Raw genomic sequence first — 18,369 nt, 5'->3', positions numbered from 1 at the left:
TGCCCCGTATTGAGAAATATCCTTTGCTAGAATACCCGTGAAGATTTCACGTCGTGTCATGTCACCCTACCACACCGCCACCGAGCGACCAAACTTTAAGACTTGACTCCTCCAAAATTTTGCAGCTCCGTCCCTGCGCAGCGTACGCATCAACAGCATCATATTCATCATTAACATCGGAATGCTCCCAACCTCCAGAACAGGTGGCGACAACTGATCCGCTATGGTGCAAGATTGAGGCACAGACCGGAGAATTATGAGGATTCCAACTCCATGACGGCTGCATTTCTGCTGCAGTCAGTCCGACTTGGTCCCAAACAATTACAGAGCCATCTTGAGAGCCAGCCCACACCTCAAAACCTCCGTTCCCGTATTGGCTGCCTGGAAAGACGTCACAGTTCAGTCTCTGCTGCGACGAATTCTTTCGGCCAGCCAAGACGCTGAGCAACCTTCCCGAACCTCGAATATCATAGACCAATAAGCCATCCGCATGTCGTTCGTTGATGATAAGGTAGCGACCGCAGGGACTCCATAGCACTTGTACGACTCCCTGTCCGGCATAGGAGTCTGACGAACCTGGTAAATCGGATTCCGATATTCGCCAGTTAGCAACTGCGCCGTCCGAGCGATGGAGATCGTACAATCCCATCCAACGTGTCCATGTGCCGGCAGCAACAAGAGGATGCCCATTAACATCCGGGGGTGAGACACCCAGAGCGGAAACGGTTCCTTTCATACCCACCCCGTGTCCCTTGGAGATATGCCTCTTGGAGGGGATGGTAGGTACTGTTAACACAGGTCCATCCGATCCATGACGCGATACGTCAAAATAGTCCAGGCGGTTGGCAGAACCGCATATGAAGTGAGTACCGGGATACTGCCACACCAGTGAGGCCGGTACAATGTACTGCTCTGTTTCGTGCCGGATTAACTTGTAATGACCGATGGGGGCAGAGCGAGGATCGTCCGGAAAGGCATGATAAATATGCAGAGGATGATCTCGACACCCAACAAGGAATGTTTGCGAAGCCGCTTCAGACAGGGAGAAGAACGGAGCAGGTGCTATGACTTGAGTTGGTTCAGGTAACTTGATTTTCGCCTGGGGTTCCAATTGGCGAGTGCCGCTGTCGAAATCCAATAGATCGGCGGGCAGGACAAAGGACGAGACAGAATTGTCAGAAGATCCCGTGATTATTGTTGTGCCATCCGTTGTCCATTGTGCAGAAGAGTAGAAGACCCGATTAGAAGACGGCCTCGAGCATGCTGCTGGAGGGTTCGCGAAGTGCTGCGCCAATAATTGCGTCTTGGGCATCTGTGTTTCTGTGCCATCATCGGCTTGTCCACATGTAACTAATGGTACTGATTCATGCTCCATTGTCTGTTCCTCGTGCTAAGCATCTTGGATGCGATGTAATGTACGAATGCAGAGACCAGGAGATGTCTGGTGGACACCAGACTGACTTTTAGGAGGTGCAGCCGAACACCGCACAGTGTGATCACAAATGGCCCCTCTCGTGCAGGTCCTCACATACTTTCAATGCCCGTTGATGCAGAATTTTTGCAGCATGGAATGCTTTTTGCTCGCCATTGAGAAATGGGTGTGGGATTCAACACTAACAGTAAGTCAATGTACTTAATAATTATCATGATCAGGAGCACAAAGGTGAGAGTACTGCAGTGCTGACAATGACATCCAAGGTTTGGTTCGAGATATTTTTGGCAAGTCCAGGCTCTCTGTCACCTGCAAGCCACATTGGCCAGCACGAGATGGTCCTGTTCGGAAAGACCCACGGTACTTATTGACTAGGGCAGGAGCTAGTCGCGTCATACGGCGCTGTTGCACTGTTAGTGCCGACTTGGGCATGTGAGTCTAAAAATCGTGTGTCGTGTGTTGCTGGATCGCTCTATTGAGCCAACAACCAGCTCGCGATGCATAGGAAACCAGGTCCTGTTCTGAATGAGAGGATATAAGTGGACAGAGTACGGAGTGCAGGTGATGTTGGATGGCTAGTACTGGAGTGCTTCCCACGTTAGGCAGGACCCATGTACAAGACCGCACTTGCTTGGTGCGCAAGAGCCCCAGACCTGGCCAAAGACCACTCGGACGGAGTCGGACCGCTCGAGCCGCTGCAGCGCCATCAACACTGCAGCAAGCCAGTCGTCCTGGCAAGGATAGCTGCGAGCCCACGCTGCCACGACGGAGCCACACGACGACGTCGGCGCGATCAGGCAGGTGGGTCCTGACTCCTGCTCCTGCCTCCTGCGTCACATCCCCTCAGGTGCTTGTTTGGTGCTTCATAGCCTCCGGATGTCCCAGGTGCCTTGTCCACGGCCGCCTCTGCCCTTCAGTCGTCCTTGGCCAGGTGGCTGCGAGCCTGTATGTCTGGTCCTTCTGGATGTCACCTCAACCCGACCCATATCCCCATATCCCCATATCAATCTTTCTCCTCCAACTTCGAGCCTCACCAGCTGCCCGACTCCACCATTCGAAAGCTTCAACAGCTTCCGGCTCAGTTGTCGCTCACTGCACAGGCTGCTTCGGAATTATTGCGGCCTCTGGATCTATTCATCGGCCTCACGCTTACCCGCACCATTTTCCTCGACCACGTTTCATCCATTGCCTCAATCTCACGGACAAACATGTTTTCGTGCTGCCTTGACGCGTTCTGTCCGTTGATATAACTCGCCCTGTACTCGGAATTAGCCGATTTTAAGACATCCGAAAACTACCGCATTTTGGTTTCCTTGACCATCCTACGCAACCGCCAATATCCAGAGTTGCGCATTGCCTGCCCACATATCAACCCGACGCGAAGCAACAGAAACAATCCAACACACGGTGAAATAATATCTCCTCTATGCGAGGGTCGGGTGGCCAATATGGAATCTCTACTTTCGTATAGGAATTCTGAATGCGAGGCACTCAAGGATCCCTCTTACCTCGAACTCGTAATATCTATGTATGTTACACTACCATGCCCTTCAGCCTAACCCAGGTCGAAAGTTACTGACATGCAGTCCTTCAATAGCCTTATTTTAGTTGGCCTCTTAATATCATATCTTCCACAGCATTATCGAATCATTTCCCGAGGAACGGCGGAAGGTATCTCCCCCTACTTTGTTTTGCTCGGAACCACGTCCGCCACCTCAGGCTTTGCCAACATCTTGACTGTTCCGCAGTCCAGGGCTGCCATAGGATGCTGCAAAGAATTAGAAGCATTTCAGTGCACTGCTGGATTATTGGGCGTTGCTCAGCTTGGTACGCAGTGGGTCTGTTTCACGCTCATGTATGTGTAATTCGTCCTCCGTTCGTTTTGGTGGTGTTGGAACTCTTGCTTTGGTTTCTTGACCAAGTTTTCTTTTATTGACCCAATGGCGGCTCTAGACTCGTTCTATTTCTTATATTCTTTCGATACCGAGATGCGACTATACCTTCTGAGGAGCTTGCAGGAGAATCTCCAAAATGGCAGACCGCGGTCGGTGTCGGCCTTGCCTGTGTCGTGCACGGCCTGCTGGTAGTCATCATCACTGGCATCTTTACAATTGCTTTGCCGAACCATCTGACAGCTTGGGCAAACTTCTTGGGGGTTATGGCTACAGTGTTGGCAGCAATTCAATACTTTCCGCAGATTTGGACCACGTATCACTTGAAACATGTTGGGAGCTTGAGCATTCCGATGATGTGCATCCAGACTCCCGGAGGCCTCTTATTTGCCGCAAGCCTCTATGCCAGGCTTGGTCCAAAAGGGTGGAGTACATGGGCGATTTATCTCCTGACAGCCATCATGCAAGGCTGCGTCTTAGTACTTGGTATCTACTACGAGATGGCGGCGCGACATCATGAACGCCAACAGTCGAATCAAAATGCCGACGGCACGTACTCCTCCCTGCAAAATTCAGCGCCACCACGACCTTCACTGGCTAGCAGGACTTATTCCGAGGGATGGGAACGAGGCTTGCCGGGCCCTTTCACGGGACATCCGGAGCGATACGCTGAAACTGAAGAAGACTTGGACGACATTCAGGAACGAGAGCAAAGGGCTATTGAACGGGAGAACCAGCCTTTATTACGCCCCGGCGGTATTGGAAATCCTCGAAAGAATTATCGAACTACCAAGAAACGCTAGAAAAAGCCTGGGTTCTGGACTGTACGCAAGGGAATTCGCGATTTGTCGTTCTTTGGTCGTTCTCTTGTAATAATTGCTCCTGTTTATGGGCATGCGCATTCCCGAGAAGACATAAATGGAAAGAAAATGCATTGCGTTGTTTCACTAGATCCAAGAAACTGCATTCTCTCGTTTTGCCAAATCTATTGGAGTTATGGGACATCTGCATTAGCCAATCGTCTGCCACGGGAAGAAAGGATGGCTTTGTCCCGTCTCTGACGTGACTGGCGAGATTGGTCATATAGAGACAGGAGCCCAGTCTACAATAGAGTCAGTTTTGATCAGTTATAAGCACTTATGCATGTTCCTCAAACTACTGATGTGAAGGCCAGTCAGGCTGGTGACATGACGATTGGACAAAGGTACGTATCACATTGCTTTTGGCGGGGCATGCTTTAAGTGCTTGCATCTCACTTTCCGACTTTAGGAGGATGCTTTTAATATGTACGTACTGCGTACTGCAGCAAGTATGGTCAATATTAAGGTCGCCCGTTTTGGAGGGCTCCTGCCCTGATCTTTGGGCAGACTGAGAGTAGGGCGGAACACAATTCGTGGCTGTCAAAACGCTAGAGCCATGAGGTAGGTGATAGTCGTGTTTGTGCGTCGCCAAAAAGGCGCTTGGCCAAACACTTGCACAGCGTAATCGCCGATGACAGACAGATCTCTGGGGTACATGTATTATCTCGGGCCTATCGTTGGCCTATACTAGCCTATCACAGCGTGCGTTTTACCTCGTAGGCCCCGCTGCCGAGTCACAGCATGGCAGTTGCGATCCTTGTGAGTCGTGACAGCCTACTCCGTACTTTAGGATGCGCCCGCCCCTCCATAGATACCACGACGACACTCTCACGTTGGTTGCAGCCTGGAGCGTATCAACAATCATCATTAAAGACGACATATGCCGGCTCCAGGGGTCTCTTATGACAAAGACTGAACGCCTATCCGCGTTGTCCCTCGAATTGGTCCATTGATTCGCTCTCTGCGCACTGCTCTCTCTTTGTGGCTCTCCGTCCGCTATCTCCATGGCCATCTACAGTGCAGTTCCTCCGCCAGAGGAACACACCAACATTCCTGTCCATTTGCAGTCGCCGTCCACGCCTGTCACAAATGGCGCCATCGATATTGATGCATGGACCGTATCTGCACTGCAATCTTTGAGCGTGTCCCCAGTTGCGCGTGGGACTGGTACTCCGTTGTCTATCCCACTGGACAATGAAGCAACCACACAGAAGCAGACGCGTGTCGTTGCATTCAACGAGGCTGGAGGTGAAAATGCGCTCCCACGTCGACCCCCCTCGAGGCGCGACAGCATGAAGCGCCGAGATGAATTGCTCAAGGGTAAGGAAGGGAGTCGCCAGCGTCGGCGATGGGAAAATGGTAATACTCCAGCCGTCTTTGTCTTTTGATTGAGGCCGAATCCGCTGCTTACCACACCGTCCAGACCGGCTCGTTGGTGTTCCCAACGTCCAGCCACCGGCGGCTGCAGATTGGGAGGTTCGGCCGACGCATCCAGTTCAACGTGTTCCGTATCAGCTCGCCCACTTCTGGGACCGAGGCGTCCGACAGAGAGTTGAAGAGAAGACAACCAAGCTTCAAGCCGTTCGTAAGAAGCAACAACTCAAAACGGGAAGTGCTACCGGTCTGGGCGTTGGTGAAGTCCCTCGAGACCTACGGGAGATGGCGAAACGCACTCCGGCCATCCGCAGTTGGGTCCACGCAATAGAGGATCCTGTCCGGCAGTTCCTTTTCGAGGAGCAGGACCGGCGTTTGGAGTCGGCACGACGACAGCGCGGAAGCGATGAAATATCTAATGAATCTGAGCTGGACTCGGACGACGAGGAAATTGTCTTTGTAGGCAGAGAAAGTGCAATGCGAGAGTTGCGCGAGAAGAAGGAGGCTCGGCATCGCAGGGCCCAGAGGACAGTTCCCCAGGAGCAAGTTGATTCTGGCCTTGTATTTGACTCCTTTGGCGAGGGCGAAAGTGCGGCTTTCAAGTAAGGGACCATTGAATTCCTACGTGGCACGGAATGATACTAATGACATTCAGGCGCTGGCTGGCCCATGCCATATCTGATTACTATGGCCTTGCATCAACGTCCATGACCCCAACCAACACATCATGTCGAGTCGTATGCATCGGGCTGAAGCAAATCCACCAACTCGATGGGTCGTGGCCAAAGAAGCTACCTCGACCATTGTGGGAAATGTGTTGAATAGCTCTGTGTTTGTTCCGTCTTGTCCTTTATATCTCTTCTGAATGTAGACCCAATTTGGACATATCATAGAAAACAGGCGCTTTCGCAAGCGCAGCCTATTTGTAGGACTGACAGAAGCGTCGGCGGCCAAGCCTACCGAGTCAGCAGCGTTGAGAATAGACATTCATTACCATCAAGTCGCCGATTTATGGGCCATGACCAGTGCATTTTGCGTAAATGGAACACGGCTCATGCTCAAGGGCGGAGGTGATACCGTCTTGGCTTTGATCTGAGGGTTGAGTCTGCAGTCCAGGATAGATGCCGCGCATGACACAACTCGTTCAGGCAATACTGTATAAATCCTTGGATTGGACAGGGGCAATTTCGGCCGAGCGCAAGGGCAAAGTCTGTGGCTTTTAAATTGTTTCAGCCCTGCGGAAATGAAGTCTGGAGATTCGAGGTTCTAGATTCCCAAGGGTCAGGGTTCACAAGGTGCGTGTCCTGCGTGTCCAACCGTTGTATGCTAAACAACCAGATTGGGGGATAATTGTCGGTTCTGACTGCCTGTCATGGAGGTGATGGTTCTCAAGATTCACTCCGCGAGAGTTAGGCCGAGGATTCTATACACTGCCCACGGGCCAAATCTGATGCGTGTGTACAACAGCTTTCGAGTCCGCGACAGGGATCGCCAGAATCGGCCATCGAAGGTACGAAGCCAGTGACACCATTTCTCTGAGGGCGAGGCTGTGTCCACTGTCGACGGGCTCCAAGTTTGTGGCGGGGAAGGGATCTCCGTGCGAATCGTAACGAAAGGGGCAGGATGGTGTGTTGTCTGTCTGTCTGTCTGTCTGTCTGTATAGCCATGGAAGACCAGTGGTGATGGATGATCTCGAGGTGGTGAGACACGGCAAGCTGTTGTGACGGAGCATCACTTGCTGCGGTGCAAGAGTTACACCAGCATATTGATCCTTTTTGATATGTTATACGTCGCCTGCCTCCCCCTCACGGGCATCTGGCACAAGTGATATTTTGCATCCATGTGCTGCCCTATGGCTAGTTCGGCATGCGTGTCAGCCGTCTTCTGTCGGTCCTGTTTGCCGCCGCCCAGATTGGCTGGTTCCGAGGCCCTTTGTCTTCAATGTTGGCTCCCGAAATGTCTGGTGCAGCAAGAACTTGCAAGACGGGACGGGGCCTGGTTCGAAAGGTCTGCTCATCATGCTACCGTGGCACTTTTTTCTACGGAGTACTACCGCTTTGAATCGCCCAAGACGTGAGCTGGCTGGTGTTCAGTGCATTTGTAGGATGGTAGGGGCCGATGAAGCAAGAATAACTTGCGTGCAAGTATTTTGTGCTATTCCGAAAGCGCCATGTACGTTACAGGTGCATAAATCCTCGACAGTCTGGAAATTCTACTGCACGGAGACATGTTCAAACATGAAAGCAGTTATGCCAAGCCAGCAAGAACGTCACAGCATCTCATCCTCGTCCGATATCTTCCCTGAGTTACGTGGCGATTCTATTTGGCCCTGAGCCGTCGTTGAGATGCATGCCTGTGATGATGCTAAGGGGGCTTCTGTCAGGGAAATCAGCCCGTCTAGCTTCAACCTGGCTCTAAATAACAGCTGGACGATGATTTGAGAGCGCAATCTCTTGAAGTATAATATAGCATAGCCATCCGCGATGAGCATAGATTTGCACATGGCGTTACTACTTTTTAATAGCTAGCTCTTTGGTGTCCTTCTTCATCTTATGAATCACCAATTCGACTTGTGTATCTGACGCATCGCAATGCGTGTACTTACTGTGTATTGTGTGGTAGTTACGGTTCCCCGGCCTAGGTGCGGCCAAAGCATAGTGTTACTAGATTCCTTGCATGATCATCTAGCCCCCTTTTTTAATTTTTTTTTAATTAACTTCATAATGCAGCATACAATATATACGATTCTGACCCTTTACAAGATTCGAATAGCACAATGGTCGTCGCTTTGGGCGTCCAACTCGTCGATATTAATCGCCGCATACACGGGGAGAATATAATGCATCGAGAAATCAACAACCAGTCTCGGATGGCTGATTCTGAGCTGGGGTGAAATAGGTCAATCAAGGGCATCAATTGCTGGGTCGCTGTTCATTCGCACCTCATATGCCACCAACCATGTGGACACTTAAAAGCGACGGCACAAAAAGAATCAGCAGTGTATAATGATCCAAGTACCATAGCGCCTTGTGACATTTTTTTCTCATTTAGTGCCCATGGTCGTGTTAACACGGTGTCATGCCCTGTTTCCTCCAAGAATCTCAAAGGTTCTTCATTCAACGTCCGAATGAATCTATTCTTCTTCTTTTTTCCCTCCAACATTCCGTGGTAGCTTCTGCAAATCACGAATCGCCTCTTGACCGTCCTTCACGCCTCGGATCGTTCGGCACTACTGCTCCCTTGTAATCGAACCGGCTTCCGGGCCGCTGATCCCAATATGTAAGCCACAATTCTGGTCTCAGACCTGCAGCAGGGAGGATGGTGTCGTGCCAACGTGCTGCGTGATCGGCATGTACCTGGCCGAAGTAGGTGAATCATATCCTCCTCTTTTTTCAAGAATGGTGTTGCCACCGCCATCCACAGCTCATTGCTCCGTATGTGAATTGAGACAATCTCTCTAATTCTGGGAAAGGGACGCTGGGGTCGCCATTCTGGTGCGCGGGAGACGACATGCGGTCGTTGAGTGACACACTGCGTGGCTGGGAGCCCATGTGCCAAAGACTGGTTTTTCCAACTCCGTATTGCTTTTTGTTCAAGTTTATCCTGCTATAAGGGCCTGTCATGCCTTATCTTCTACTACCACAGAATTAAAATTTAAAAAAAAAACTGAACGACGTGTTGCCGCTTACCGAGACCCAGCTGCCCGTCATGCGCTTCCAAGTTTTTGCGACTGGCGCGATGTTTTCTGTGGCGGTGAATGCTCTAGTTTTAGAGAAGGCAAGCGCAGCTCACCATCTTGAACGAATGACAGGACGATTCCCTAATTCGCAGCAGGCAACCGTGTATTCTGAAGAGAGATGCAAAGGCAAAGCGTATACGATCAAGCCAGATGGCAAATGCACCCTCTTACCTGGAGACTTGTACGTGCAATGAAAAGCAAATCCTCTTGATGCAGTGGCGGCTAATGAACAATAATATTAGGACAGGAAAAATAAACGGTGCCATGGTCCCAGAGGGCGTCGTGTGTGATTTCTACATGTGAGTTTGTTGCAACTTACATTCTCCCTTGTACGGTGGGCGAGCTGACGCTAGAATGTAGTGACAAGAAATGCAATGAACCCCTTTGGATTGGGATGGAAGATCCTGGAACCTGTAACTTCAGTGAGCTGGAAATTGGGAATCAGGCAAAAAGCGTTCACTGCTATGATGATACCGAGCGAGGGGAGGTATGAGTACTTCCCGGTCACAGTCCCCGTTAACGTGAGTACGGGGCCCGCCAGTTGTCAGAAGAGTACGGATGAAAATCATTAATCTTTCCTGGTCAACCACCATTCAATATTTGATGTACTATATTTTCTTGTCATCGGTATCCCATATTCGTCCTGCACGTGAAATATGTTCTTCCAGTCCCAACGGCACCCCATATTTTGTCATTTGTTGCTCTGTCGTCATTCGTAGAAAGGAAGCCAGTCCAGAGCTCCCAAATTCTTTGAACAGCACATGAGATAGCACAAGGGAAGCTCGCACATTCATACCAGATCGTCGAAAGAACAGCTCCCACTTGGTATTGCAAAATGCCATGCTGTCTTCAAGATGCGTCATTTGTGGATTATAGTGTGCCATTGCCGACAAGATCCAGCTGGAGAGCGTCTTATCTGCCCCTGGAACAAGGTAAACACTGATATCTGCTGCAAGGTGGGAGACGAAACAAACGAAATCAGCATATGCAGCCAGATCTGACGTTGGCAGTTCTGTCATGTATTCACCAGCGGTATTGGCTTCAGAAACAAATACTATAAGTGTTCGGTATTGTTGGCTAAGGCTCAATATTCTTTGACGCAGCGATGTCAAAATCTTTGACCCGGGCAGTTGTTTTTGCTTGACCTGCAACAGAGTCGTTACAACTATGCCGTCATTTGGCGTCAAAGAAACATCAACTTCATGGGCATGAGAAATAAATGAGGCGGTGTTGTTGCCACATGTATACTGATCTGGGAGGCGTAGATGCCTCGCATAGTCCCTGTCAACCAACTTGTTGGCCGGCCAAGCTTTCTCCAGGTTCTTGATCATAGAGTATCCCAGCTGGAGTGATATCAAGCAACATCCGGGTTTTTGTAGAGTCATCATTCTTGGCGCAAGAGCAGGTTGTTGATCCGGACTTTTTTCGATGTTTGTATTGGTTTGCATCTTGGCCAATTCTTGGTCCGGATTGCGGGCTTTTGGGTGACTTGATATCGATGGTGGTCCATTGTCGGAGGTAATCGCTCGACTGTTCCTAATACCTCGCATTTGCATAAACTGATCTAGCAGGTTGCCAGTGTTGTAAGAATTCTTACTGCTACTTCGCTCTTGTATTGACTCTTTCGACAGTTCGAGGAAATTGCGGGTAGCGGCCTGTGCTTGTATGCCAGCCACTCGTTCTTCTGTCGTGCCCTTCTGCGAGAAACTCCATCCCAATCCTTTATTAACCATACTACCACCTCGATTTCTCAGTCGGGTTTCTAACCGTGGAAGTTCAGGTGTTTCATGAGTAGTATCAGAAGCTGCGTTTTGTACAAAGTATTTTGAAACGGATAGCTCGACAGACTCCTGCTCGGGCGACTCTTTCTCCGGTATCTCATCACTGACGACCGCTACCAGAGATTCTTTGACTTTGTCATGGGGTTCTTGAAAGGAGCATGACTTGGAATCATCCGAACAGCAACGGTACGGGGATAGCGAGAAACTATTACGAATCCGAGGCGAGCGGAACACCTCCGAATCCTGCTTGTGAGAGTCCTCACTCGCTTCATAGCAAAGTTCAGAGCCGTTGGTAGGCAGCATTTGCGATGGGGAGTAAATAAGCGTATTTGTATCGGTATACGGGTCTGTCGCTGACACGGCGAAATCGTGTTGTCGTAGTTTGATGCAATCCGGCTCCGACGTAGGATCAATGACCGAAACAAAAGACTCCGCATCGTATGAGGATTCCCTATCCTGCTGTGATAGTGTAGGCACAGCCGCGAGTTCTACGAAGTTCTCGTCTAACTGGGTTCGTTAATAATGAGTTGAGAATGCTAAATAATTGAACTTACGGATGGCAACACAGGGAACGATGTTTTACTGAAACTTTCCACGACCCGATCGGCTTCCTGCCTAATCTCATCTAAATATCTTTCATCGGCATCTGTTGTCGTCCTCTCATTCTCAAGCTGGTGCCAAAGCAGCTGGGCTAATCTGCGCGCTCGCGGAGGAAACTGTAAACCTTCATCTTTTGCTTCATCCACTCGCGAGACTGGCAACCAGACTTTGGTGAGATCGGGGTCCCTCTTGGCCCTTATTTGTTCCTTATGCACTGCCAAGTCTAGTTCTGGATCGAAATCCATTTTGAGAAAATTGTCGGCCATGTAAAAATTTTGAATGCATCATTCCACGCTGGAAGCATTCGGGGGAGGGATTCTGTGATGTTACAACCTTCTTCCAGGCCGTTTAAGAATTGCTGATATCGGTTAGGGGGGCCTTTCTGCCCAAATACTGGAGCAGCTAACGGTTCGGCATAAAGCTCGTGTTTTCCTTCTGGAGAATTAGGCTTGCCAGGAAATGTTGTTTGTTGGAGAGAGGATAATTGATAGCCGATGTCGAAAGGGTAGCCACGATGGTTAACGAAACAATTCTCATGCCTCGCATATTAACCCGCTGGTTCAACATTTTCCATCTGGAATATTTCTCATCCCCCTGTTCGGGCCTGATTAAGAACTTCAGGAACCAGACAATATGGGCAGTAGGCAGACGAACCAGAGTCAGATGAGGCTGACATTTTTGTCACTACTATCATTCGGTTGCCCCCGAGATTTTGAATTACCGCGGGTGATCCAGGTGTCACGGCTGAGTTAGATTTTTAGGCAGGAGCTACCAAGCTGTAGGTCTAAGTTCATTGCTGTCAAGTTGCAAGTCATTTCAAAAGTAGCACAGGGTAGCTGCCTAAAGTACCTGGGTACATGTACCTGCGCTGGGCCAGACTCCGGTGCCAGCAGGTCAAGGTAGTACCTCCAGTCAGGTGCCTCCAGCGCCCACAGATTTGCCAGAACCTCCACATGTCCGCCCTAATTCCGATCACCAATGACGACGACCCGCGCAACCTCACCACCACCATTACATGGAGTTCTTCGTGTGGCTCTCGAGGAGAGCCTCTTCAATTGTGCATCCCTAAATCGCCTTGCCTTGACTTCGCCATGTCGTACATTGCGCCGGTGCACAAGCCAACGAGCATTCGGCATGCTCTGCGCATCAGGTTCTTGTCCCCAGATGTAGAGGACCTGGTAGTCGCGTGAGTTGCCCCAGCTGCCCTGGCTCTAGATTGTTACCAAATATCTTGTGGTTGGACTGTTGGACTGATTTTTGGTGCTGACAGGAAAGCTAATCGGCTCGAGATATGGCGCCTTACCGACGAGGATATGACTTGTCTTCATACAAAGCTAATCTACGGGACGATATCCATGCTCCAACGCCTAAAGCCCAAGGATTCCGAAACCGATTTGCTCTTCATAGGTACCGATCGATTCCAGTATTTCAACGTTGCCTGGAACCCCGAGACGAACCAGCTAGACACAGTCGAGCAAACTATAGAAGATGTTGCTGAACAGTACATGCGGCATTCTCAGAGTCAGAACAAGTGTTTGGTAGACCCCACAGGCAAATTTATGGCTATGCACCTTTGGGAAGGCGTTCTAAATGTGTTCCGTCTTCCTATGCGAAAGGGAATGACGACAAAACTGGAGGCTCTAGATCAAGTGCGTTTAACTGAGCTCTGGATGAAAGCTAGCACTTTCTTGCACAGCCAAACCGGACATCCCAAAATCGCCTTCTTATACAAGACTCAAACCGACCAAGAAGAGGCTCGTATAGCCGTATATAAGCTGACCAAGGACGACAGTCGCGGCAATGTGGCCAGGTTCGATCCACATAGGGAGAGAGAGCTGGATCAAATCATCTCCGATCCATATGCATCTATGCTTATCCCAGTCCCCTTCAGAGAAGAGAAACGATATCATGTTCGCAATAACGAAGGGGCAAAGGCGCACCTGGGAGGATTATTGGTGGTTGGAGAAACACTCATCACGTACTTCGACAGCCTCACCTACTCGAGGGTTTCATCGACTCTACAGGACCCGAAAATATATGTAGCATGGACGGAATATGACGACGTCCACTATTTTTTAGCCGACGACTACGGACGATTGGACTTACTTACCATCGAAACCACTACAGAATCAACCGGTATCGTGGTGACTGGCATGGCGATCTCGCCCATGAGGTTCCCTGACTCATCAGGGTGTACTTCTCGAGCGTCGTCACTTGTTTATATGGGAAATGACATGCTCTTCTTGGCTTCCCACCACGGCGATTCACAGTTGCTTCGTATCGACATCGATGCACAAGTCATGGTGGTGGCCAAAACTTTATCTAACAATGCCCCAATCTTAGATTTTGCAATTATGGATATGGGGAACAGAGAAGGTGACAGTCAGTTCGGAAACGCGTTCTCTTCAGGCCAGGCCAGGATTGTAGCCGGATGCGGTGCGTATCATGATGGCAGCCTGCGAAGTATTCGGAGCGGTGTCGGTCTTGAAGATCAGGGTATCCTTGATGAAATCCAGGACACCAAGGGCCTCTTCACTTTACGATCTCACCAATCGAGTCATGTGGATACACTTGTGTTATCATCAGTTGCAGACACACGGGTTCTTAGATTCGACTCTGCGGGCGGCATAGAAGAAGTTTACGCCTTTCAAGGCTTAACTTTAGATATGGAGACTTTGCTGGCTGTCAATATATCTGATGGCCAGCTCCTGCAAGTAACTCCTAAATCTGCTGTCTTGCTAGACTCTGAAAGTGGTGTGAATTTGTGCTCATGGGATGCCCCCAGTGGCAAGGCAATCACAGCTGCATCGGCAAATAAAGGATGGGCTTTGCTCTCAATCGATGGCTCATTACTCGTTTCGTTGAACCTGCACGACAATTTAGCCGCCGTCTTGCGGGATACATCTGGAGATGAATCCTCAACTCAACCGGACCAGATCTCATGTCTACATGCCGCCAGAGATTCTCCTGATATAGGAGTGGTGGGATGGTGGGCTTCGGGTACTATATCGATTGTCGATCTCGCTACACTACAGCCTCTGCATGGTGAACCTCTCAGACAGACTGAGGATAGTGCGTCGGTGCCGCGAGATATTGCCCTGGTGCAACTGCACCCACCTAAAGTTTCTGGTCCCACTCTCCTCGTTGCTTTGGAAGATGGAAATGTTGTTACGTTCGATATGTCTATACAAGGGTACACGATATCAGGCCGGAAGAGCGTGACACTAGGAAGCAGCCCAGCTCGATTGCATGTTCTTCCCCAAGAGGATGGAACTTGTAACGTTTTCGCAACAACCGAGCACGCCAGCTTGATTTATAGCGCTGAAGGAAGAATTATATACTCGGCAACAACGGCAGACGACGCAACGTATGTCGCTCCTTTTGACTCGGAGGCATTTCCAAACTCCATTGTTCTTTCCACAGACAGCCATATACGACTTAGCCATATTGATAAGGAACGTCTCACACATGTCAAGACACTCTCGGTGAAGGAAACCGTTCGACGAGTTGCATATTCGCCCACCTTGAAGGTTTTTGGGCTTGGTTGTATCAAAAAAGAGCTTATTCACAATGAGGAGGTTATAACAAGCTCATTCAGAATAGTTGACGAAATTATTTTCCAAGAACTTGGGAAGCCATTCATTTTCAACACCTCCACATCATTGGAAATGGTTGAGACCGTTATTCGAGCAGAGCTACCAGATAGCATGGGAAATCTTGCAGAGCGCTTCATTATTGGAACGAGTTTCATAACCGACGATGATGCCATGGAGGAGAATGATACTCGCGGACGAATCCTGGTGCTTGGTGTTGACGAAAATCGTCAAGTTTACCAGATCGTCTCTCACAACCTGAAGGGTGCATGCCGATGCCTCGGCACACTCGGAGAGCACATCGTGGCTGGACTTTCTAAGACTGTGGTGGTGTATCATTATGTGGAAGAAACCACGGTATTCGGCTCTTTGCAAAAACTAGCAGCCTACCGTCCAGCATCATTTCCTCTGAGCCTAGACATCTCCGGCAACATCATTGGAGTGGTCGATCTAATGCAATCCTTGACCTTGGTAGAGTTTATTCCATCCGAAGATGGTTCTCGCGCTAAACTGGAAGAGACGGCGCGACATTATCAACCTGGTTGGGCGACGTCCGTAGCCCATCTAGATGGGGAGAGGTGGTTGGAGGCAGATGCCCAGGGGAATATTATCGTTTTACAGCGGAACCCAGAAGCTCCTACTGAGCAAGACCGGAGTAAGCTGGAAGTCACCAGTGAGATTAACATTGGGGAGCAGATTAATCAAATCAGGAAATTACATGTGGCATCGAACGAGAACGCCGTAGTCTCCCCCAAGGCCTTCCTTGGTTCAGTAGGTTTATCAGAAACTATCATCACCTGTTGGACCCAACTGCTAATGCTAGTACAGATTGAGGGGACACTATATCTGTTTGGCGAAATTGCACCAAACTATCAAGATTTGCTTCTTACCTTCCAATCAAGGCTTCAAGACTACATTTATGCTCCAGGAAATGTCAGTTTTAACCTTTGGCGTGCGTTCAGGAACAAGGCTCGTGAAGGCGACGGGCCCTTCCGCTTTGTAGACGGGGAAATGGTAGAAAGGTTTCTGGATCTAGACGAGGCGAAGCAGGAACTTGTCTGTGAGGGCCTTGGACCAAGTGTTGAAGATATGAGAAATATGATCGAAGAGCTGAGAAGGATGCATTAAAAATATGGATCCCACTGGATGATAAGATGCCAAGTAGACACATATGTAATATACAGATGAGGATGAAGGTGACAGACAAGGTGGCGGTAATCTGATAAAGTACTTTTCTATCGTGCGTTATGCTATTGTATGATAGCTGGGAAATGTTTGCCTATACTCGGCTAAGCGGAAATACATCTTGGCAGAGACGTCAGCTTACTGGGTCTTAGACTTCTTAGTGCAGTGGTATCAATTCTGCAGCGTGCTCAAGTCAAATGTATCATCTTATTTGGAAGCAGAAATTAGACGAAAACATTGACTTGATAAATTGTAGGATACTTACTCATGCTGCTATGTTGTGAATTGGCCATCCAACCCGCCCGTTGCATGTGAGCGGCGTGGTACGATTAATAGGCGTGGACCAGATAGCCGGGCGAGCCCGGAAAGGCAGCTCTGAGAGGCCGCCCCATCCAATCAGAAGCCACCAATTTCCGAGATATTTTGTAGCCTCAGGCAGCAACTCCTTGAAAATCATCTAGCGGCCGGTGTACCTCGAAATTCACAGTAAAGAACTCATACCTCTGCATCCCCGTCCACTCCGTCGCCGGCACCGAGCAACCCTCCTCACGATGGCGTCTCTTACTTCCGCATCTAGGCTATGCCTGCGCTCTGCCGCCAAGCCGGCCATGCCCGCGGTGCGCGCTCTCAGCACCACCGCCATGCGATCGGACAACGCGGCCTCCTCCTACCAAAGCCCTTTCAAGATGGGATCCGACAAGGGCAGCTCGATCCCGGACTTCGGAAAGTACATGTCCAAGAAGAGCGAGGGCAGCAACAAGCTCTTTTCCTACTTCATGGTCGGTACCATCGGTGCGCTATCTGCTGCTGGAGCCAAGAGCACTGTTCAGGGTATGTTGCGGCCGACTATTTCTTTTCAACATTGAGGCGGCGTGGAGAGCCATTGAGCTTCATGTGACTGCGACGGATGTGTAATTGGATGGGGGAATGCTTCAATGGATGATGCTGATGCTCTTGGGGCAGAATTCCTTGTCAACATGTCCGCTTCCGCTGATGTCTTGGCCATGGCCAAGGTCGAGGTGGACCTGAACGCCATTCCCGAAGGCAAGAACGTGAGTCGACCTCCACGAGAACACGATGCCAATTGACCTGCCAATTAATCTAACTTGATCGTTTCAGGTCATTATCAAGTGGCGTGGCAAGCCCGTCTTCATCCGACACCGAACTCAGGACGAAATCGACCAGGCCAACAAGGTTAACGTCGCTAGCTTGCGAGACCCCCAGACCGATGATGAGCGTGTCAAACAGCCCGAGTGGCTTGTGATGTTGGGTACGAGGGTCCTGGTTACGGGTTCAACCAGGTGCAGTCTCGATAGTCGCTACCGAGACTACCATCTTGTTGACCGCGGCACATAAACACTCATACTAACTGTGACGCTAGGTGTTTGCACCCACCTGGGTTGTGTGCCCATCGGTGAGGCCGGCGATTACGGCGGCTGGTTCTGCCCCTGCCACGGCTCCCACTACGATATCTCTGGCCGGATAAGAAAGGGCCCTGCGCCCCTAAACCTCGAGATCCCCGAATACGACTTCCCCGAGGAAGGCAAGCTGGTCGTCGGTTAAGTGGTTGAACCTGGTGTATGAGTAGGGCTGGCCTCGAGCGATCCGAAAAATAGAAATTATTGTTAAATGTTGCGGTGGGAATGTGCAGAAGGAGACAGAGACGAGGAGTAGTAGGGAAAAGGACCGTTGGTATGATGAAGCTGCCATGTCCGAATGAGGCGACACTCCTGTTTCTTAGACGTGAGCTACAGGCTTTGTATAAAATACAACGTACTACGAAATAATTCCATATGTTCCTTTACTTTCGTCGCCTCACATCCGGACACTGGACCCTTGCACCCTAAATTGCATGTGGGTGTCAGCTGCTATCTGTAGTAGAAGCAAATACTGCCACATGTCCTGCATGTGAT

General features: G+C 49.9%; 7 protein-coding genes across 7 annotated transcripts; 5 read left to right on the top strand and 2 right to left on the bottom strand.

Moving 5' to 3' along the window:
- Positions 1-61: 61 nt before the first annotated feature.
- Positions 62-1,375, bottom strand: WRAP53 (Telomerase Cajal body protein 1; the record flags this gene model as incomplete). Its single annotated transcript, XM_014692937.1, has 1 exon — positions 62-1,375. The coding sequence occupies one exon, from the start codon at positions 1,373-1,375 to the stop codon at positions 62-64; it is 1,314 nt and encodes a 437-aa protein (XP_014548423.1).
- A 1,505-nt stretch (positions 1,376-2,880) lies between these two features.
- Positions 2,881-4,127, top strand: G6M90_00g021240 (uncharacterized protein; the record flags this gene model as incomplete). Its single annotated transcript, XM_066129869.1, has 3 exons — positions 2,881-2,960; positions 3,030-3,287; positions 3,386-4,127. The coding sequence occupies 3 exons, from the start codon at positions 2,881-2,883 to the stop codon at positions 4,125-4,127; spliced, it is 1,080 nt and encodes a 359-aa protein (XP_065985884.1).
- A 1,061-nt stretch (positions 4,128-5,188) lies between these two features.
- On the top strand, positions 5,189-6,164 carry G6M90_00g021230 (uncharacterized protein; the record flags this gene model as incomplete). The annotated part of the gene is made up of 2 exons (XM_014692939.2): positions 5,189-5,543; positions 5,608-6,164. The coding sequence occupies 2 exons, from the start codon at positions 5,189-5,191 to the stop codon at positions 6,162-6,164; spliced, it is 912 nt and encodes a 303-aa protein (XP_014548425.2).
- A 3,102-nt stretch (positions 6,165-9,266) lies between these two features.
- On the top strand, positions 9,267-9,790 carry G6M90_00g021220 (uncharacterized protein; the record flags this gene model as incomplete). The annotated part of the gene is made up of 3 exons (XM_066129868.1): positions 9,267-9,478; positions 9,540-9,596; positions 9,658-9,790. 3 exons carry the CDS (start codon positions 9,267-9,269, stop codon positions 9,788-9,790), a joined length of 402 nt encoding a protein of 133 aa, XP_065985902.1.
- Positions 9,791-9,905: 115 nt separating this feature from the next.
- Positions 9,906-11,923, bottom strand: G6M90_00g021210 (uncharacterized protein; the record flags this gene model as incomplete). The annotated part of the gene is made up of 2 exons (XM_014692940.1): positions 9,906-11,585; positions 11,633-11,923. The coding sequence occupies 2 exons, from the start codon at positions 11,921-11,923 to the stop codon at positions 9,906-9,908; spliced, it is 1,971 nt and encodes a 656-aa protein (XP_014548426.1).
- An 846-nt stretch (positions 11,924-12,769) lies between these two features.
- DBB1 (DNA damage-binding protein 1) lies at positions 12,770-16,399 on the top strand (the record flags this gene model as incomplete). The annotated part of the gene is made up of 3 exons (XM_014692941.1): positions 12,770-12,864; positions 12,949-16,042; positions 16,100-16,399. 3 exons carry the CDS (start codon positions 12,770-12,772, stop codon positions 16,397-16,399), a joined length of 3,489 nt encoding a protein of 1,162 aa, XP_014548427.1.
- A 608-nt stretch (positions 16,400-17,007) lies between these two features.
- fes-1 (Cytochrome b-c1 complex subunit Rieske) lies at positions 17,008-18,019 on the top strand (the record flags this gene model as incomplete). Its single annotated transcript, XM_014692942.1, has 4 exons — positions 17,008-17,287; positions 17,420-17,508; positions 17,576-17,726; positions 17,838-18,019. 4 exons carry the CDS (start codon positions 17,008-17,010, stop codon positions 18,017-18,019), a joined length of 702 nt encoding a protein of 233 aa, XP_014548428.1.
- Between the last annotated feature and the right edge of the window lie 350 nt (positions 18,020-18,369).

The sequence above is a fragment of the Metarhizium brunneum genome, chromosome 1 (genome assembly GCF_013426205.1).
Source record: "Metarhizium brunneum chromosome 1, complete sequence".
Lineage (NCBI taxonomy): Eukaryota > Fungi > Ascomycota > Sordariomycetes > Hypocreales > Clavicipitaceae > Metarhizium > Metarhizium brunneum.
This window is presented reverse-complemented; position numbering and strand designations above follow the sequence as displayed.